This window comes from Chanodichthys erythropterus, chromosome 5 (assembly GCF_024489055.1).
Source record: "Chanodichthys erythropterus isolate Z2021 chromosome 5, ASM2448905v1, whole genome shotgun sequence".
Classification (NCBI taxonomy): domain Eukaryota; kingdom Metazoa; phylum Chordata; class Actinopteri; order Cypriniformes; family Xenocyprididae; genus Chanodichthys; species Chanodichthys erythropterus.
In genome coordinates, this window is record NC_090225.1 from 28,365,794 (window position 1) to 28,386,452 (window position 20,659).

Here is a 20,659-nt window from a genome sequence, read left to right on the forward strand (position 1 = left end):
GTTTTCATGGTTTAATCAAATTTTAATAATCAAAAGGCATGTCTAATTAATTGAATTTTTATATTAAAAAAAAGGTACAATAATATTGTCCTTTCAGAAACTGATGTCTGCTTTAATTTTTTTCTGGATTTATGATTTAATACAAATGTATTATCAATAATCAAATTAAGTCATAAAACATTAACAGTTTAATTAATCTTTTAAGATTTAATTAAATTAAGAAAATAACAGTTCCTTTTATGTTTTGGCAAACAAATTGCTTCACAACAGAGGTTTACTGTTAAAATTAAAACATGAAAGGAAAATGTGATGTTCCTTAAAAATAGTTTTAATAATTTTATTATTTTTGTTACTTTGAGAAGTGCATTCTACGGTACAATAGTAATATATTCATTCATTCGTCGTTAAACCAAACCTTTATTTTGGTGGGTTGTAGTGGAGACCTTTGAGCGTCCTCGTATAGTGAGACGGCAGACTGTATGCATTTCGTAGATGGAACTTTGTTGATCATTAACACAGAAACATGCAGAACATGCATGCTTCATATTTTGGTAGCAGTCTTTTTGTGTTTTATTATTCACAGACACTATGAATGAATAAGGCATTTATATGGCGCTTTCCTATGTACTGCTGTACACCCAAAGTGCTTTACAATCATATCAGGGGTCTCTAAAAATACTACTAAAAATATTCTGATTTATTGATTTTTTTTATGAAGTGTACAGTCCTATTACTCTACTACTTTTGATTTATTTATCAAGAAATTTGCTACATTCTGTGACATTCCATGTTATACTGTAAATTCCATTTTTATGACTGGATTCCATGATTCCGTCTGTGTTTTCTGCATTACGGAAATCACAGGGCCCTACTCAGGTGTCACTGATAGCATGTGCTGGCAGAGATTAGAACCTTAGCTTAAACAACCCTAGAAAGTCTACTAAAAAAACCAATGTGCAAAATTCAGCTTTAACTCAAGTCCCCTGGCTCCACATGTGTCCGTTCTCAAGACTGACCTGTGCCACGGTGTAACTTCAGGCCGTATGTGCCGCAGAACTGAGAACTGAGTCGGGGGACATAACTGCAGATAGCCCCTGACCTCTGACCCGGAAGGTGAATGTGCCCCTTCCTTTAGAATTACCGGCGCCTCCAGACAGATTTTATGGAGGACGATCACGAGCGTGTAGTGTCAGTGACCTCTCTGTCAGTGCAGCTCTTCACCGCCCCCACTGTGGTGAGTACCGCCAATCCCACACACCTCTGCTCTCTCTTCTGCCTCTTTCTCCTCTCCTCCGCCTCCTTCACCACTACCTGCAGAACTATGAGCGCTTGCAGAGCGACTACGTGAAAGACGACCACGACAGGGAGTTCTCAGTCACTGACCTTTCTGTGCAAATGTTCACCGTGCCTTCTCTGGTAAGTACATGCAAGGAGAGACGGCCTGCCGTGAGGAAGAGGGCTTGTCGTTTTTGGGTTTTTGGTCTCTTTTTCCTTTTCCTTTTTCTGTTCACTCTTTCTCTTCGCATTTCATTTTCCACTTGTTCCTGCCTCTTTCCTCAGAAACTGAAAATAGCTTTAAAAAACACTATATATTTTATTATAAATATACATACACACACACACGTATATATCTTCGGATGTTCATTCATGTTTATTTGGTGCTATAACTAGTAGTAAAGCGGAAGAGATTCACGTGCCTCTTGAACTGAAGCGGTTACAGCTATCTGTCATGACACATTAAAAAGCCTCAAAACAAAATTTATAGTTTGAATTTTGTTATAAAATTGACTCTGACTTTCTTATATTAAAAGTAACAAAGCACAAAGCTTATTGCGTTTAGTGGATGGACACGCTACAAATGGTGGGGCCCCTCGTGCACCTGGTGCAAATGGATGGCAGGCGTGACACGAGATAAGTTATTTTTGCTAGTTTCAGCCCGATGTAGTTATAATTTTATATAGCTATCTTTAAATATATATGTTTAAATAGCGAACGCATTCGCGCCCATCTGTTCACCCATGGGCGTGCTGGTCTGAAAATGAGGTGTGTTCGGGCGCATTGTTTGCCGTTTTGAGGCAACTGAAAACGACTGCGCCATTGACCAACTGAAACCTGGTCTAAAGTCAATGGCGCATTATTTTTTTTTTTGTTATTTACAGAGTGCATGTTAGTAATATGCGCCTATAGGCGGGTGCACAATGCGCGTACACTTGTTACACACACGGGCGTGCAGCAGCACACAAACATGCCAAATATTAAAAATAAAAGGATTACAATGTAAAAGATTTTTGTGTACATAAAGATAAAAATGCCTACATGTCATAATGGATAGTCATTGCATGTATCAGAATTACCCATTTGAAGTAATGATGAATGAAATTTGGCTAATTATTTGACCAATCGTGGCAATACACACATGCATTTAAACTGACTCGTCAGGTTGAGGGTGTCTATATTTGGGGTTTATTGCACGTTACACCCAAAACACACACATGACTCATTAAGAGACTAGGTACAACACTTTTGGATCATGTGCCTGGAGCTCTGACCATTTTTTTCCATCTAAACTAGCAAATGTGGATTTTTACACACCCTAATTGCACCTGCGCCAAGAGCTTTAAATCATGTGCTTAGATCGTTAAAATAGGGCCCATTATGTTTAGCGAAGTTTTGTTCAAACACATCACAGAAATCCATTATCAGAATTGTCAACCATGCCCTAGCGTCTACATAGCTAACATGTTTACAGCTTATTCATGTTTTTTGCATGAAATAGATACTGACACAGTCAAAACACGCCGTCAGAGAAGCACTAATTAATCCTCACTATTTTGGTCAATGATTTCAGCCCTGCAAAACTTTCTCTAAATCATTTTTAGCTGAATATTTTCAGTTGCTGAAATTACTACTATTTACTTTTTTTTTTATTATCCTCCTCACTTTTCCTCCCTCCATGCTCTTCTTCTTTCCTCCTTCATTTCATATGGTTTTTGGAGTTTCATATATTAGGAAATTGATGTATAGGAAAGAAATACTTACTGCCCAAACCACCAGATGGTCTGTCAGATGTGGAGGTGAACGGTGTATGATATTTTCAGGCGCGGATGTTGATCACTGAAGAGAACCTGATGACCACCATCATCCGCACCTTCGTAGACCACCTCAGACACAGAGACCTGCAGGGCCGCTTTCAGTTTGAACGCTACACCGCACAACAGGCCTTCAAATTCCGCCGAGTCCAGAGCCTTATAGGAGACCTCAAGTAAGATAACGAGTGTGTGTGGTTATAAATTGCCAATTCATGCCAAGTCAAATAAGCCTAAAGTTTGACTATCTGGTTCACAAGCTTATTCTGATCAAGAACCACCCATTTACACAGGAAGGGCCTGTCTGAAATATTTCATGTCAGAAGAAGTGTAGAAGTCAGCCAATATGATTTTCAGAATACTGCTTACCAGTTCTGTGGCCTGTATACATTAGGGGCGGGTTTTTGAATGACTTTGAATACAGTTATGCATTAATTGTCAAAAATTCCCATTTCTTGAGATCCATGTCATGATGCATTTCTCTTGATGCAGGTATGTCCTGATAAGCCGTCCGTCGGAGTGGGGCGACCAACTCAGGGAGAAGTATCTGGAGGGTTTTGATGCTTTCTTGGAGTTGCTAAAATGCATGCAGGTGACTATACCAATCTGATCTTAGGGATGTGTGTCTAGGGTAATTGAAATTGGGCATTAAAACAGGTGCATGTGTGTGCCGTCTTTGCAGGGAATGGACCCAGTAGTGCGTCAGGTGGGGCAGCACATAGAGATGGAGCCGGAATGGGAGGCAGCATTCACCTTACAGATGAAGCTCACACATATCATCTCTATGATGCAGGAATGGTGTGCCAGTGATGTGAGTGCATGTTAGACATTAGTACCCATAATGCACCATGATGGAGCCTGTATATAAGTGTGTTATTTGTTGCGTGTACAGGAGAGAGTACTGATCGAAGCCTATAAGAAGTGCCTGAGCGCGCTGACTCACTGCCACAGTGGTTTCACAGATGGGGAGCAGCCCATAACCCTCAGCATGTGCGGCCACTCTGTTGACACCATCCGCTACTGCGTCTCTCAGGAGAAAGTCAGCATACACCTGCCTGTGTCCCGGCTTTTAGCAGGTGACTCTAGTATTGTTTCATGCAAAATCCATTGTGCAGGAAGGTATGGAAGCTTGTTTCCACCATAGAATAATAAAAAAACCTGGTGACGCCTCTGTGCAAGCGCAGTCCTCAAATCAAGCAACAGCAAAAGAAGAAGATTTCGACCAATCATAGCGCTAGGTTCTTCTAGGGCTGGGCGATATATCGAATGCTTTTGTCACGCGCATTTCGTCAGTAAAGCCGGTTCCCTGATTACCACTAAATCACCATCACCTGCTTTCAAATGGAGCGGCATTTAACAGACAGAGCCGTAGTTCACTGACAAGCCACGCAACATCGCGTTCAATATCGATATGAATCGCCGTCGATATTGCGTGGCTTAGCAGTGAACTACGGCTCTGTCTGTTAAATGCCGCTTCATTTGAAAGCAGGTGATGGTGATTTAGTGGTAATCAGGGAACCGGCTTTACTGATGAAATGCGCGTGACAAAAGCATTCGATATCGCCCAGCCCTAGGTTCTTCCCCCAAATATACTGTAAATGTTAGACCCAGTGACAGGCTGGCATGAAATGGCTTGCATAATACTTAGTAAGGAGGCCATAATAATTTTTGACTCATGGCTGAAGTTAAGTTTCTCCAGGCAAAAAAAGCATCTCAAAATGCGTCAGATTGATGCTTTAAAATGTGGAATATTTAAATTTTTCTTACGGGGGAGCATGCCCCCGGACCCCCCTAGAGGGGTAATATCCTTCTCACCTTTTTCATCCCTGACCCGTTTTCATGTCTGCAATTTTGTTGTGTGTGTACGGAATATAGGATTTTCTCACGAAATTGCTTGAAAAGTGATTGATGATGATAACCACACTACATTTCAACTGTACTTCAACTTTCTTTCTTGCAATTAGGTTTACATGCTCTGCTGAGCAAAACTGAGGTTGCCTATCGATTCCCTGAGCAGCTGCCTCTGGTGAGTTTGGGAGTTTTGGTTCATGCCAATTTTTGTTCTTCACATACTTTCTCAACACTTTCTGAGGCCTCTTTTGTCTTCTACAGAGTGAACTGAGTCCACCCATGTTGATCGAGCACCCGCTCCGCTGCCTTGTACTCTGCGCTCAGGTGCATGCTGGGATGTGGAGGAGAAATGGCTTCTCTTTGGTCAATCAGGCAAGAAGCTTGTACATTTGTTTCATTCTAATGTTTATGGCATTTTATTTTAACAATGTGATTGTCTTTTCATGAAAATATCACACTTTTTTTAATTGTCTTTGCAGATCTATTATTATCACAACGTGAAGTGTAGAGTGGAGATGTTTGATAAAGACCTCATCATGCTTCAGGTCAGTCGTGTCAAGATACTTCTGAAGCTTAACTAATAATGATTTGCTATAATTATAGTAAATTATTGTAAGTCCTGGGAAAATTTCTTTACAAAATAAAGAGCGAAATTAAATATTTTTACATAAAGAAGTTTATTCTAGAACAGTTAAAAAAGAGAAAGAAATCAGATTATTGTAATTTTTATTATTAATGAAAATGTATGTGCTTGTAAATGTAATGTGCTGAAAATATCACAATTTAAAAAAAAAATGGTCCTAAAATTGATCTAATATAAAAAGTCCTTAAGCACCATTCTCTGTGCCAAAATTCTGATTACTGTTGTTGAAAATAATCAGTTAATTTGCTCTCTTTGAGTGCAGCCGCTATAAAAAAAAAAAAAACGGCTGTGGAAAGGTCATGGAAATTCATTGGTTAAAGTGTGGGAACACTATTATTTAAATGTACACGCAAATGTGCATGTAATGTTTAGACATGGTGATATTTATTTTATGCTGATTTAAATAAAAATACTAATAAAATCACTGTAGTCTTTAGTAAAATGTGAATCTTTTGAAAAGGTGAATTCACTGTAATTTAGTATCATGTTTCATGCTGTTTTTGGATCTAGGCTGGAGCTTCCATGATGGATCCAAACCACTTCCTGATGATCATGTTGAGTCGTTTTGAGCTCTATCATATCTTCAGCTCAGCAGACTGCAGAAAGAGATACGGCAGAGAGAACGCTAACAAGGTCTGCTTACCTCGAAACCTCTTTTTCTCCTATTACTTTTCTTTTTACTTGATTTCTCTCTACTTGCACTCACTTCTGTTGCCAGTGATGTGTGTGTCACTCTTTGTCTCTCAGGATGTGGTTCAGCAGAATAACACACTAATTGAGGAGATGCTGCACCTGGTCATTATGATTGTGGGTGAGTAATCATTTTTCAACACACGTCCTTTGAGCTTTCTTATAGGTGTGTATTGAGCTTATTAGACACCATAGAAAGTAAAAAAAAAAAAAAGATTTATTAATGCTTTGTTTGTTTTGTCCTGCAGGTGAGCGATACACTGCAGGTGTTGGTCAGGTGGAGAGCTCTGATGAGATAAGGCGAGAGATTGTTCACCAGCTATGCATTAGACCCATGGCCCACAGTGAGCTGGTCAAAGCACTGCCTGAAAATGTACGTCAATCCTCACAGCTTCACTTTTATCCCAGATCATGAAAGTGCTGGTTATCGTCTTACAATTGTTAGCATGTTATTATCAGTGTTTGTTTTGTTCAGTAACTATGTTGTCTTTAAAGGGGTCATGACATGTTTGTTTTTTTTGTTTGTTTTTTTTTTTTTTATTATTATGTTCCCTTAGGTGCAATTATAATATTACTATAGTTTTTTTTTGGATGAAAAACTTAAATTTAGTGATTTATGACCTTTTTCCACCCTGTTTCTCTCCTTCCTACTCAGTCGGTTTTGGGGGGTTTTCCCCTTTAAGAGGTCAGTGTATCCGCCCACTGTTATGATTGGCTAACGTCAGTGCCCATGCATTAATTATTAACGCCCCTAGTCAGAACACATGCGGAACTGTTTACAATAGTAGTGGGTGCTGCCGATTGCTGCGAGGCGATGGCTTTTGCAATGATACAGCCTTATATGTTTGAGCCAATGAACCATCTCCACAACAACTAAGAATGGATCAGCCTGTGTCCACATGAAAAGTGAAAATATTTAGAATAAATTATATATGTCATATTTCATGTCATTTGTAACCTGAGACACTTGAAAACGGGTTATTGTTGCCTAATTATCGGGCAACTTGCTAACAGTTGAACATTATTCAACTAATTTCAATGAAATGATAGGGTATACCATGGAGAAAATGCATGCACAAGTCATATTTGATGATGCAGCATTTATATGGCAAAATTGTACTTATGTATCACATGTACTAGAAACGAGGCAACATATTATTTTCACAATTCATTTATAAGAAAGTGTTTTATATTAGCAGGTGATAAAGTAATATTGTAAAGACCCTTAAAATGACAATTCCGCATAAAAAGATGTAATATCAAATAAAATACGATTGCTATAAACACTCACAGGTGCACTTGTGGCAATGCATGGAGACCCCTGAAGTAATGGACTATTAATAATAATTATGTTAATCTGCATGTTTATTAACCTAATCTTTGAGTTAAAGTGTTCTGGCAAAGCCAGCATCATACTGCGATATTTTTTATTTATTTATTTTTTTATAAATATTCTCCTTAAACAGTCATTCATCCATGTAGTGAACACACGTAAATTAACAGACATGACTGGAGCGTTTGCAAAAAATAAACTGAATCCATTTTTCCCTGTCATCTGGATCCTTTGGCAGAGTATTCAAACATGTTGTTTTTCCACAGCCAGGAACGGCACATCTGTGCGGCATTGCAATCTTATTGTAAACTGCTACTTCTTCAGACCCAATCGATGCAAAAAACAAAAAAAACAAACAAAAAAATATTTGCTACATGCAGTAGCAATTGTGATAATGTGAACTGGTATAAAAAGGGGTAGTTTGCCCCAAAATTAAAATTCTCATCATTTACTAACCCTCATGCCATCCCAGATATGATATGACTTTCCTCAGATAAACACAAACAATTTTAGGAAAATGATCTATCTCTGAGTCCATATAATGCAAGTGAATGGCTTCCGCTCAGTTGACGCTTGAAAAAAACAAAATTGAAAATATCCTGGAAAATGATCTCTGAAACTTATATATGTATAATACATCTCTTTTTTTTACAACTTACAAATGCACAAACCATGATAAAAGTCAAACAAATGCCATGTTTTTGAAATCTAAAAAGTATTGATCTTTTCCTGAAGTTTCTGTTGACACTTTTTTTCCTGAATGTGACTGCCACCTGGTGGTACTTTTTGCTAATGAATTTCACTCACTCGTCATCACTTGTCATCTGCACACAGGAGAATAAGGAAACCGGCATGGAGAGGGTCATCGATAGTGTGGCTTCGTTTAAGTGAGTGTCCTAAATAAGAGTCTCGTCCAAAGCCTTGGATTGGTTTGTGTGTAATCCTGTGTGAAATGTGTTGTACAGGAAGCCTGGTGTGACGGGTAGAGGACTTTATAAACTCAGGCCAGAGTGTGCCAAGATGTTCAACCTTTACTTTCACCATTACTCCAGAGCTGACCAGTCTAAGGTACGCTGCATGTTTGAAACTGAAACTCGAAAAGAACAACTGTTGAAAACCCATGTTCATTTGTTTTCTTTGTTTTCGTTCAGGCTGAAGAGGCTCAGAGAAAGATAAAGAGGCAAAATGGGGAAGATTCAGGTACTGCTATCTACATATATTTATATACTGTTAACATTTTAGGTATGAGTAAACAATTTAAACATTTCACCCAGAAAGGCATATTGCGTCATTAAAATGGGTTCTTTCATTATATTTGTTTTATAGTATTGAATTTCTTGTTGCAGTCCAAAATTTGGAAAATAAGGTGATATTAATTGGCCACTACATTTACATAAGCATAATGCCACATTAACCCATTCATAGCATTATTTGAGGGGGGAGGAGTAAAGGCAATTTTTTCAGGAAAAATTTGCAATTACGTCAATAAATAAATCAAGGTTTGCTGTGCTTGTTTGTAAGGCTGCAGATTTTGCCCCAAATTTTTGATTGTTTTAATATGGGTATATAATAATAATAATATTATTATTATTATTATTATTATTATTATTATTATTATTTAATACACATATAAAAAATTACTAAATAAAAACTAAATAAGAAACATTGGTACTGTATTATTTCACAGTTTAATAAAAAATAGAGTATTTAAGAAAAATAATATAGGTAACACTTTATTTTGATGGACCACTTTAGACAATCTCCTACTTATGAGTACCTTTGCGACTACACTGCCGTTCAAGAGTTTGGGATCAGAATGATTTTTAATGTTTTTAAAAGAAGTTTCTTATGCTCACCAAGGCTGCATTTATTTGATAAAAATTTGTATTAATTTAAATCTATTAAAAATCTATGAAATCTATCTAAATATTCTATTTGAATATATTTTAAAATGTAATTTATTCCTATGATGCAAAGCCGAATTTTCAGCATCATTGCTGCAGTCTTCAGAGTCACATGACCCTTCAGAAATCATTCTGATATGATGATTTGATACTCAAGAAACATTTATTATTATTATTATCAATGTTGAAAACCGTTAATACATCATGAGCTGCTCATATGTAAATGAACACAGTGCCGCACTTCACTCTGAAACATACATTGCGAATATTTATTTAATTCAAATTACAGCCTTTGCGATTGGTTCGTGTCGCCATGTCACAATGATTTTGGTTTTATGTCAGTTAATCACATAGCCCTGGTGATATGTGATGTCAGTGGCAAAAACTGATTTGCATGTATGTTTCTTGTAGTCCTGCCTCCACCAGTTTTGCCTCGGTTCTGTCCGCTGTTTGCTAGTCTGGTGAACATGCTGCAGTGTGACGTGTTGCTGGGGATTCTAGGAGCTGTGCTGCAGTGGGCAATGGAGCCCAGCGGAGGACACTGGTCTGAGTCCATGCTTCAGAGGGTACGTCTGCACAAACTGGAGCACTCTCTCATATTACGAACATCATCATCTTTGATAATTGTCATTAAGTCTTGTGAAGTACATTTGCATGGTTTTCAAGTACTGTTCACTTGTCATTTAATATTTAAATTAGTTTGTCAATTAATTTCTGGCAAAATAAACTATCATGAATGTTATCTTGATATAAATTGACTTGTACCATAATGTTAGATGTTGAATTACCACCCAAGTTAGAGCTCTGTATGAACGTGTCACACAGGTGCTGCATCTCATAGGCATGGGCCTGGTGGAGGAACAGCAACATCTCATCAGCAGCGCAGAAGATAACGATACCAACTTCAATTTCACTCTCAAAATCTCCAGTATGTCTGTCTTCTTTCTCCATCACACACACACACACACACACACACACACACACACACACACACACACACACACACACACACACACTTCTTATAGTTGAGCTGAACAAATCTCTTCATTGTAGGACCAGGTGAGGTTCCTTCAAACACTCCCAGTATCTTGGCTTTATTGGAAACCCTGCAGAATGCTCCTCATCTAGAGGTGCACAAGGACATGATCCGCTGGATCCTCAAGGTAAAGCTAATCCAAATCTCATTACAAAGCCACCTGTCACTAGAATGAATGTGTAAACAACTCAGGTATCCAATAGGGTCAGTAAATTATGGCATGTTCGCATTCTTGCCAAAGTAATACATTGGTGCAGGGATGATGGAAATTTGTAGGCCAACCCAGAAGTTTGCATCACACTGGTTCCCTCAACAAAAACCCATTAGGATTGTTTGGATTATCCCAAAAAAATAAGCTCTGTGATCAACAGAAGTTTATGATACTTGCACAATTTGTCCATCAAGATGATTTTCACAAATGAACACTTCTTTTAGGATGTTTGAAGCATAAATACAATTGCCAGAAGTAAAAAGCTAAAGTAGGCTATACACGAACTACACCATGGTCTCACAACTTAAACATCAGCGCCATTTAAGCTTCTGACAACTCTTTCGGTTTTTATCTAAAACGCATTTAAGTTTGAATAGTTTGTAAAGGCCAGTTCACACCACACAGAGAGACGCCAACAAACACAGATGGACACGCTCATCGGGATTTGTCAGATCAGTTATGTTACCCCTGTCACCGTTTGTTGGCGTCGGTTGGGGTTTGTTTTCATCCGACTGAATGCTTTCAATAGGCATTTGTCAGATCTTAGAAGGTCTGAGCAGTTCTATATGATTTTCCAACAAATGACAACAAACTCTGACATACTCTAATGTAAAAATCCTTTATTGATATGAAAATACCCCAAACCAAATGAAATTCACAGACAAATCATATACTATCGTAAACGTGTTTATTAGCTTCGTGTTTCATGGATAGAAACAGCCAGCCGCCAATAGTCATCAGATCGCATAAATCAGTGGATAATGAATAGAAATTTTGATTCGGTCTAATAAATATTAAACTAGCTTGTGTAAATATATCAGTATTTCTCAAAGTATGCACTCTTTTGGACTAAAAGTCCTAACGGATGCTGTTCATTGCAGCTTTGTGAACACAAATAAACCATAGCAGCCCTGACTGAATATGAATGCGTTTCAAAATATTAACCAATTGATTATTTTGCCCTCCTGACATAAATTAAGAAATTACTGTCACTGCAACTGAAGTTTATCATAAACTGTAAATAAATATCAAAGTTGCAGTATTTAAACTTTCTAATGAAACAGTTTGTCCTGATCAACTGCAGTTCTCTACATAAATTAAAGTACACACCCAGTCTTTCCCATCGCAGCAACCACGGATTCACCCACAATCTCTTTCATTTTGTACGCCCTCTTTTCAGGAGAAAATGACAAGAGATTCTGACTCAAAGTTTGTTGTCTGTTGGGGCTGTGTGAACATGGCATAATTTTTCATAAAACTTTATAAAATGTATTAATTATTTATTATTATTAAATTTATAAGCACAACAAGGCTGTAAAAGTGGACTGATGTCATATTAGTTAATGCATTAACTATTAACAAATGAGACCTTATTGTTGAAGTGTTGCCATTGTTATTTTAAACGGCACACAGAAAATACACCTACCATCTGCTAGATATTTATATATAAAGATTTTCTTACTTATTTTTTGTGTATCTGCAGACTGTGGCCACCATCAAGACCACGCGGGAGTGCACGGCCAGTGCGCCCCCTAGTGACAGCTCAGGGCACAGCCAAGAGGAGGTGAGCATAGGAAGCGCAACACCCTTGCGTCATGACCCCTTAAGGTTGCAGTATTGTCTCAGTGGATATTTGTGTGTGTGTAGACGGTGCGGGACAAGGATAAGGCGGAGCGGAAGAGGAAAGCGGAGATGGCGCGGCTCCGGAGGGAGAAGATCATGGCTCAGATGTCAGAGATGCAAAGACATTTCATCAACGAGAACAAAGAGTTGTTCCAGCAGAGCCTGGAGGAGCTCGACCCCTCTACCTCCTCCTCACTGGAGCACAGGTACACAAACACATCACGCTGCAAAGTCTCATGGATCAAACATTAGTTTCCAGATGGTGTCCTCTAATTTCTCTTTCTTTACTTCATAGCCCCAGTACGTGTGATAGCGTGCTGGTGTGTGTTGGTCCACGGAGGTGGCGTGCAGGTGGCAGTGAGAGGAGGAAGGTGGTGACGTGTATTTTGTGTCAGGAAGAGCAGGAAATCAGGGCTGACGGCAAAGCCATGGTGCTCGCTGCTTTTGTCCAGCGCTCAACTGTCATGTCCAAAAACCGCAAGAGACCTCCACACAACCCAGGCATGTCGTGTGTGTGTGTGTGTGTGTGTGTGTGTAGGTGTGTGTGTGTGTCTGTGTTTGGTTCTTTATATCTCATATGTGCATGTTTGTGTTGATGAATGCAATTGTTTTTGTTACAGATAAGTATGACCCTCTTTTCATGCACCCTGACTTGTCGTTCGGCACACACACGGGCAGCTGCGGACACATCATGCACTCTCACTGCTGGCAACGGTAAGAATCATCATGAAAAATTAGCAACATATGCTTCCATATGCCGAAAAATGTGCTCTTTCTATCAGAGGGACAAAAGAATGTAATCGTAAATGCCCTCTTTTTTAGCACCCTCAGTTCAAGAAGTATTTTTCCCATTCATTATTTCCACATATATTATTATTTAGGTCATATAGCACTTAAAGAGATAGTAATAGATTTTGGCAAAGTTTTAACCCTTTAAGAGTATCATCTTGAAGAGTGCTGTAATATAATATTGTGCATTATACAATGAAATTATTACAATTTGTTTTAGTATGTTTAATAATCACAATAAAAATTAGGGCTGCCCTCGACTAAAGATTTTTCTAGTCGGCTAGTAGTCGTTCATTTAAGCCATTAGCTGACTAATCACGCGTTCATGTTAATAAGCCATAAATCATATAATTTATAAATAATTGAATTGCCTATATATAATACACAACCTAATCAGCGGTCATGCGCACACATAAAGCTTGCCGCAGCACACTGGTAAAATGTAAGGATTATGAATGTATCATGAAAAAACAGCAATGTGACTATCTACAAATTTTAATTTATTGATAATGTTTTCTGTTTTCGGCTGCAGAGATGCTGACTCGTCATCTCCGCAGTAGTGGACGCGCCTATATGCATGTTTCTTTCGGATTACATAATCTGAGAATATTTATTTTCCATTTGAATTGGTTTGTTTAAAAGTACACATTTCAAGATTTCTATATATATATTTCTCGTGTCTGTGAGGCAAGTATACACTGAGTTTTGGTTCATTTTTTTTTATGTGCTCCGGTTCACTGAGACTGAGACGGCTGAAAGCGCATCCTCATTGGTTTTATTATTTTACAAAAGCAGAACGTTTTGCTGTTATTGTGAGTTTACAGAAATAAAAGTAGACCCTTTCACAGTTGGTATTACTCTTATGTGTATGACCAAAATGACGGAGTATTTTCAGTTAAATGCAAGTGATCGCATCGGTGCCTCCATGTCATGTATGGATATGTGCCTAATAATACGCACATTTAAATAGTGATAATAGCGCACATTTGTTTAAAGTGATAAACCATATTTGAGGTCAGTGAATGATGGGCGAATGTTTGGATTTTCTGTCGGTAATGATCTCTCCCTCAAGGAATATGTGACTTCGCCACTTTCTGTGGAAATCTTGGTCTACTAAGCCTCTTCTCGTCGACTATTAGAGGGCAGCCCTAATAAAAATCAGTTATTATTGTTTTAATAGTCATATTGAATGGGTCCAAACCAGTTGGAATGAGGCCTATGAAAACTTTTTATTTTTTTTTGACTTCTTGTGAAGAGTATACCCAAGTGTAAATACCCGGGTTTTTTAAGTTTTTCTCAAATTGTTTAGCCCTAAAGTAAGTCTTTCCCCCCAGCTTTTCTATGTATATGCACTTCCCAACAAAATGACCACTATGTCAGTTTCCCCCCAATACTGTGCAGCCCTAAAGTGTGTGTTTTTGTCACTATCACCATTTATCATTTTATCATTCCTTTGCATTGTAACTGTGTGTGACGTCTCCCCCTGCAGGTATTTTGAAGCGGTGCAGGCTAAAGAGCAGCGCAGGCAGCAGAGGCTACGTGTGCACACAAGTTACGATGTGGAGAACGGAGAGTTCTTGTGTCCACTCTGCGAATGTCTGAGTAACACAGTCATTCCGCTGCTGCCTCTTAATAAGACCAGCTGCAGGTACTGCAACAAACACACAGAAGAGATTGACCTACAGTTTAATCTTTGTTTGATTTAGTATAATACTTGTTATGACCATACTGCAATTTACAAAGCTCTCAGAGTGTAAATAGATAATTAGTGTGACCTCCCAGATTAATACATACAGGTATGTGGACCTCTCTTCACATACAGGTGAAGAGTAAATGAATGGAGCGGAATTGGTTGATTGTACCGTGTTAGTTTAATACTCATCTGTAGTAAATGTGGCAATCCTATTGTGTAATAGAGACTACAAGCCCCACTCATATGAGCTCAGCACTGCTATTAATAAACACGGGCACATGCTAAGCACCCAGTGCACTTCACAAAACACAGTGCAGATGGTAAGACACATTATGAATATGCATCCTTTATATTTATCTGTTGAGGTGGTGCCTTTTTCAAAATCTAGTGCACCCTTGATCAATGCGTGAAAAAGGGTTAGTTCACCATGTTGTTCCACACCAATAAGACCTTCATTCATCTTCAGAACACAAATTAAGATATTTTTGATGAAGTCTAAGAGCTCTCTGACCCTTCCATAGACCGCAGTTTAACCACTACTTTCAGGGTTCAACTTTCAAAGGTGAGTAATTAATGACAGAATTTTCTTTTTTGGTGAACTAACCCTTTAACCAATGGGTTCAAGTTCATGCGTATGAGTTGTGTTGACCAACAGAAAGCTTCTTAGATTTAAATTTGACTTCTGTGTAAGCTGTGCTTCACACATTGCTACACTATTGGTGAAAGACAATATTGATATTTCGCCAATATTGTTCTAATATGACAACATCTTTATTGCATGATTTCTGTCCTTTTCTATCAAAATATGAGGCATGAGATGGATTTGATTGAGTTTTTGTGTTTGCTGTAGCTCTGAACAGCCTGATCTGAGCCAGTGGTTGAACATCACCTCTCAGCAGATGAAAGCCCTGCTCTCTGCTCACAGGAAGGCCAAGGCCAACAGTGAGTAACCCAATCCTCAAAGATACTTAAAATGTGTCAGAAATGGCCTCGCTGTTCATTGAGTCAGTGTTTTTGAATGAAATCGAAATTATCAATGCGTGTCTGCAGGTGCTGAAGGTGTTGATGATACAGATGGTGTTAATACCTGTCCTCCCCCTGATGGCTTCAAACTGGACCACACTCCAAAGTAAAACTACATTTGAAACTACCAGTCACCCATAGTTCACTTAAACAAGCTCAAAAGTGTCCTTGTCAAACAAAAAAGACAACACTAATAAAGCATATTTCTATCTGTCAGCAACCCATACTCAAGCACCATAAAGGAGATGTTGACCACGTTTGGGACAGCCACATATAAAGTGGGTCTTAAAGTGCACCCCAATGAGCAGGACCCCCGCGTGCCAATCATGTGCTGGGGCAGCTGTGCCTACACCATTCAGTCCATAGGTCAGTCTAAGATAGTGTTCAACTAATGCATAATACTACCAAGTATTGAACTGGTCAGGAAATCGGCACCAAAACTTTTCTTTGGAAAATGTAAAAATGTTAAGAATTAGAATTTCTATTATTATGGAAAACCTAAAATTATCAGGGATTTTTTGTTGTTGTTGTGATTCTTACCTTCATAATGAATACGGGTCCGTTTTGATCTGGAAGAGATGTATAAAAAAATGTTTTGGTCTTTTTGTTTGTATGTGTGTGTGTCTGTGTCTGTGTCTGTGTCTGTGTCTGTGTCTGTGTGTGTGTGTGTGTGTGTGTGTGTGTGTGTGTGTGTGTGTGTGTGTGTGTGTGTGTGTGTGTGTGTGTGTGTGTTGTTGCATTTATTTATACATATATTTTTTTTCAATATTTTTTTGCAGTTTTTTTGCATATTGCATTTAATATCCATAATCAAAATGTAAAAAAAAAACTTTTTGTGTTCTGGTCTATTTTGATCTGTTTGTCAACTGAGGCTTTACATGTGATGTTATGCAGATTTTTTTTTTTTTAAATATAATATATATATATATATATATATATATATATATAAGGGCTGACCGAGATATCGCATGCGATTGTCACGTGGATTTCGTCAGTAAAGCCGGTTCCCTGATTGCTGCTAAATCGCCATCACCTGCTTTCAAATGAAGCGGCATTTAATAGACAGCCGTAGTTCACTGACAAGCCACGCAGATGAATCGCCTTCGATAATGAGCGCGATATTGCGTGGCTTGTCTATTAAATGCCGCTCCATTTGAAAGCAGGTGATGGCGATTTAGATTTGTTAGATTTTTATCAAAAATAGTCTTGTAAAATGTATTTAGCCTACTTCCCATATCTCACATACTTTTGAGAAGTACACATGCAAGGCAATTTTATTTGTATAGCACATTTCATACACAATGGTAATTCAAAGTGCTTTACATAAAGAAGAATAATAAAAATAGAACATAAGGAATAGAAATAACAGTAAATGATGAACAATTGCAGCATGAAAAAAGGGATAATCTTTTTCATCCACAGATTTCTGCAAGTAAAATGAATATTTTGAAAACATTTCAGAGAAATATTGATGTTGTTTTGATATTGCTAAAGTGAATATAATGTAGCTTTCAGAAATTTGGGCTGTTTTTGAGCAGTCATGATTTGTAACTTCCAAGGAATTAAGTCCATTGATTTTAATGTTAATACTGTTAATTTTTTTCAAATTATGTTCTTATGAATTTCATGATATTTATTAAATTAAAATTCATAAAAATATATTTTTCTTGCACCACAGCATTTTTTTCTGTAGTTTATGTAAAATTTCAAATGTCACAGAGTTTATCAATTATTATTATTTTTTTAATATTATTAATAATAGGGTAAACGTAGTTCTAACATGGTAGCATTCGAAACTTTGAAATATTTGTGCATTCACTTAACAAGTTACTGATTAAATTCCACCGGAACTGGGAATACAAAAAATGTATGTATGGCGATTTTCAGTGAGTGAATTATGAGGGCTAAAAGTAAATTAGATTGTGTCATTTCATTTCTCACACAGAGAGATTGCTGGTGGATGAAGAAAAGCCTTTGTTTGGAAGTTTACCATGCAGACAGGTAATCGAACACATTTGAATAATTACGCAAGCTTGTTATTTGAATGTATAATGAATATCAATTACTAATTTGTCCTTTCCAAGTGGGCTCTAAAATTTTTATTCTTGAGTTTGATTTGTTTGATTACCTAAATGTTTTGTGTATGCAGGATGACTGTTTGAGTTCTCTGACCCGGTTCGGCTCAGCCTGCTGGACAGCCTCCTCTCACACCACTGTACAGAATCACTTTATCAGACTCTTAGCAGGTAAGTGAGCGCTACTGTCTCTTGCCACAAGCAGTTGTTTTGGCATGTGTCAAATATTATGAGAAGTAAATGACAACCCTCACTGCATTGTGTGCTTATTCAGCCCTTGTTCCTGATCCCTGGGTGGAGAATACACCATGCATTCTGGATATAGACATGTTCCACTTGCTGGTAGGCTGCCACATCTGCTATTAACATAAGCGACAGATTTCAGTGTCCTAACCTTGTACATTCTCTACTAAGTTAATAACTCAAGTTTACCACAGCCTGTTCACACCTCCAAACAATAAAAAAAAACAAGCAAAAACTGTATGTGTTAAGGTTCATACTCTGACTCAGTCAGTTGTTTCAGTATGACCTCTGACCCCAGTTTGTGTGTGTTTTAGGTGAGCTTGGTGCTGTCCCATCCAGCGATTCACTGTCTGGATTCCTCAGGGCTCAGCGAGGACACTGCACAACTGCACTTCCTGCACCTTGTCACTGTTGCTCACATAGTCCAGATCCTTCTTACCTCCGTGCCAGGTGAGAACCTCACCTTTCCCCTTCACAGGCAGTAACATAAACATAGAGACTTCATAGATGATTTTGAGTGTTTTCGGATATTCATGTTTGTTGACTCCTGTGTGCATCAGAGGAGGTGCAGATGGAGCAGGAGAGTGGAGGAGCAGAGAGGGAGGAGGAAGAGAGAGTGTGTATGCTCTACAACACTCTCAGGACACATCTGGGCAGGTGAAAGCGCACACAATGTTAAACCTGGCAATTATCTTTATGATTTATATCTTTCATTATGTAATTTCTCCACAAAGTCAAAAGAAGCAAATACAAAATTAAAAAAATAAAGCCAGTTTTGCAAACATCAGGAAGCTTTGCATTTTTTGTGCAATAATATGACATTTTGTCTGTTAATATGTTGAAGAGATGCACTTGCTGTCTGTATCACAAAGAAATGGTTTCTGGTAATCAAACGGTTCAAATTTCTCACTGTTCGGCTTTTATCATTATTCTCGGGTCATGGTTTTGGTAAATAGATCAAAAGTGACAGTAAAGAGATTGTTACAAAATTAATATACTGCATTATATTCACGTTGTGCAACATTGTCAGCATTGTTTTTGGATTAAAATATCCAAAAGCCACTAGAACAGTGTTATATATTTTGTTGACTTGTGTTCTTACATTATCCCAAATGTTTCCAATAATGTTGAAATAAGCAAATTAGCAAATAAGAAATAAGCAATTTTAACCAGGACACGGACCATGTCCATGCGTCACCTATCAATGACATCAATCCCACGGTACCCTCGATTTCTGCTTTAATCATGTTTTATTAGACAGGTGAGCAACTGTTTGGATACATTCATTGACAGAAAACTAATCATGTTATATAGCTCAACACATTTAGTCGAATCTTGTTTTGAAAAAGTGCGCAACAAGTGTCTCGTAGTTGCTGAGTGAACGCATAGAGTAGCATTATAACAAGTTTCAACATACAAATGTATATAATATATAATATTCCACTTGACCAGAAGAAGCAGAAGCGCTCATCTGTGAGATAATAAAAGCTCCACTGCTCTCGAGGCGTGTCGCGTCGCGCTCGTCTCTCATTAGCCATCGCTCTAGCGGCCTCGCTTCTTACTACAGTAATGTTAATAAATCTTTTATACATTAGCTCATTCATTATGATTTCTGCCCGAGTCCCATCAGATTATTTTCCGCCGGCTGTAGATGTGAAGCCAACACCTCCCGTCATCATGTGAAATCAAGGTGTCATCAGGCTACACCTTTTGTTTTGAATAAGCAACCTCTAGCTGCAAAATAAACTACATATTGTGCCTTCAATCACATCAATTTGGTCAAAGTATTGTTTACATGAGGTAAAGTATTGCCTAAATCTCATTATAATCGCATTATGAGTATTCATGTAAATGTAGTCACTTTCAGAGATTGATTGCAACACGAAGAATAAAGTTCAGTTTTTAGGGGGACTGTTTCACCCTTGCTTTGCATGACCCTAATACGAAAGCTGAATGTGTGTTTCAGTGGCTTGCGTGAGGTGAGCTCAGGCTGGCATCTGTGGCACTGCGTGAAAGCTGGAATCCTGCCTTATCTCAGGGCAGCCGCTCTGTTCTTCCACCATCTTAACGGAGCTCCAGCACCACCTGAGTTACACGGTATATGACTCAAACACAACGTGATGACATTACACACTTTTACTGCTCCTTTTGCTGTCCTAGAACCAGTTTTCACAAGATGTAATATAAGTCTAAGGTGTCCCCTGAATGTGTCTGAAGTTTCAGCTCAAAATACCCCATAGATTTTTTTTAATTAATTTCTTTTAACTGCCTATTTTGGGGCATCATTAACTATGCACCGATTCAGGCTGCAGCCCCTTTAAATCTCGCGCTCCCCTAAAAATGAAAATAGCGACGGCTCTTGTCTCCGTGAATACAGTAAAAAACGATGGTAACTTTAACCACATTTAACAGTACATTAGCAACATGCTAACTAAACATTTAGAAAGACAATTCACAAA

At 38.1% G+C, this 20,659-nt stretch overlaps 1 protein-coding gene across 2 annotated transcripts in view; it reads left to right on the forward strand.

The window, feature by feature from the left end:
* Positions 1 to 20,659, forward strand: part of ubr2 (ubiquitin protein ligase E3 component n-recognin 2) — a 49,320-nt gene that overhangs the window by 22,204 nt on the left and 6,457 nt on the right. Inside the window, exons 11-41 of one of the 2 annotated variants that reach the window (XM_067386807.1) lie at positions 1,318 to 1,416; positions 3,099 to 3,262; positions 3,579 to 3,678; positions 3,769 to 3,897; positions 3,979 to 4,162; positions 5,051 to 5,112; positions 5,199 to 5,309; positions 5,417 to 5,482; positions 6,091 to 6,213; positions 6,328 to 6,391; positions 6,519 to 6,643; positions 8,438 to 8,490; positions 8,569 to 8,671; positions 8,755 to 8,803; positions 9,919 to 10,073; positions 10,333 to 10,435; positions 10,561 to 10,670; positions 12,238 to 12,318; positions 12,402 to 12,583; positions 12,673 to 12,878; positions 12,998 to 13,091; positions 14,656 to 14,814; positions 15,710 to 15,801; positions 15,910 to 15,988; positions 16,100 to 16,248; positions 17,828 to 17,883; positions 18,032 to 18,128; positions 18,232 to 18,299; positions 18,515 to 18,650; positions 18,761 to 18,857; positions 20,167 to 20,297. In XM_067386807.1, coding sequence (XP_067242908.1) covers positions 1,318 to 1,416; positions 3,099 to 3,262; positions 3,579 to 3,678; positions 3,769 to 3,897; positions 3,979 to 4,162; positions 5,051 to 5,112; positions 5,199 to 5,309; positions 5,417 to 5,482; positions 6,091 to 6,213; positions 6,328 to 6,391; positions 6,519 to 6,643; positions 8,438 to 8,490; positions 8,569 to 8,671; positions 8,755 to 8,803; positions 9,919 to 10,073; positions 10,333 to 10,435; positions 10,561 to 10,670; positions 12,238 to 12,318; positions 12,402 to 12,583; positions 12,673 to 12,878; positions 12,998 to 13,091; positions 14,656 to 14,814; positions 15,710 to 15,801; positions 15,910 to 15,988; positions 16,100 to 16,248; positions 17,828 to 17,883; positions 18,032 to 18,128; positions 18,232 to 18,299; positions 18,515 to 18,650; positions 18,761 to 18,857; positions 20,167 to 20,297 — 3,427 coding nt within the window. Of the gene's footprint in view, positions 1 to 1,135; positions 1,235 to 1,317; positions 1,417 to 3,098; positions 3,263 to 3,578; positions 3,679 to 3,768; positions 3,898 to 3,978; positions 4,163 to 5,050; positions 5,113 to 5,198; positions 5,310 to 5,416; positions 5,483 to 6,090; positions 6,214 to 6,327; positions 6,392 to 6,518; positions 6,644 to 8,437; positions 8,491 to 8,568; positions 8,672 to 8,754; positions 8,804 to 9,918; positions 10,074 to 10,332; positions 10,436 to 10,560; positions 10,671 to 12,237; positions 12,319 to 12,401; positions 12,584 to 12,672; positions 12,879 to 12,997; positions 13,092 to 14,655; positions 14,815 to 15,709; positions 15,802 to 15,909; positions 15,989 to 16,099; positions 16,249 to 17,827; positions 17,884 to 18,031; positions 18,129 to 18,231; positions 18,300 to 18,514; positions 18,651 to 18,760; positions 18,858 to 20,166; positions 20,298 to 20,659 lie in introns of both variants that reach the window. The other variant, XM_067386806.1, reaches the window with a different exon arrangement.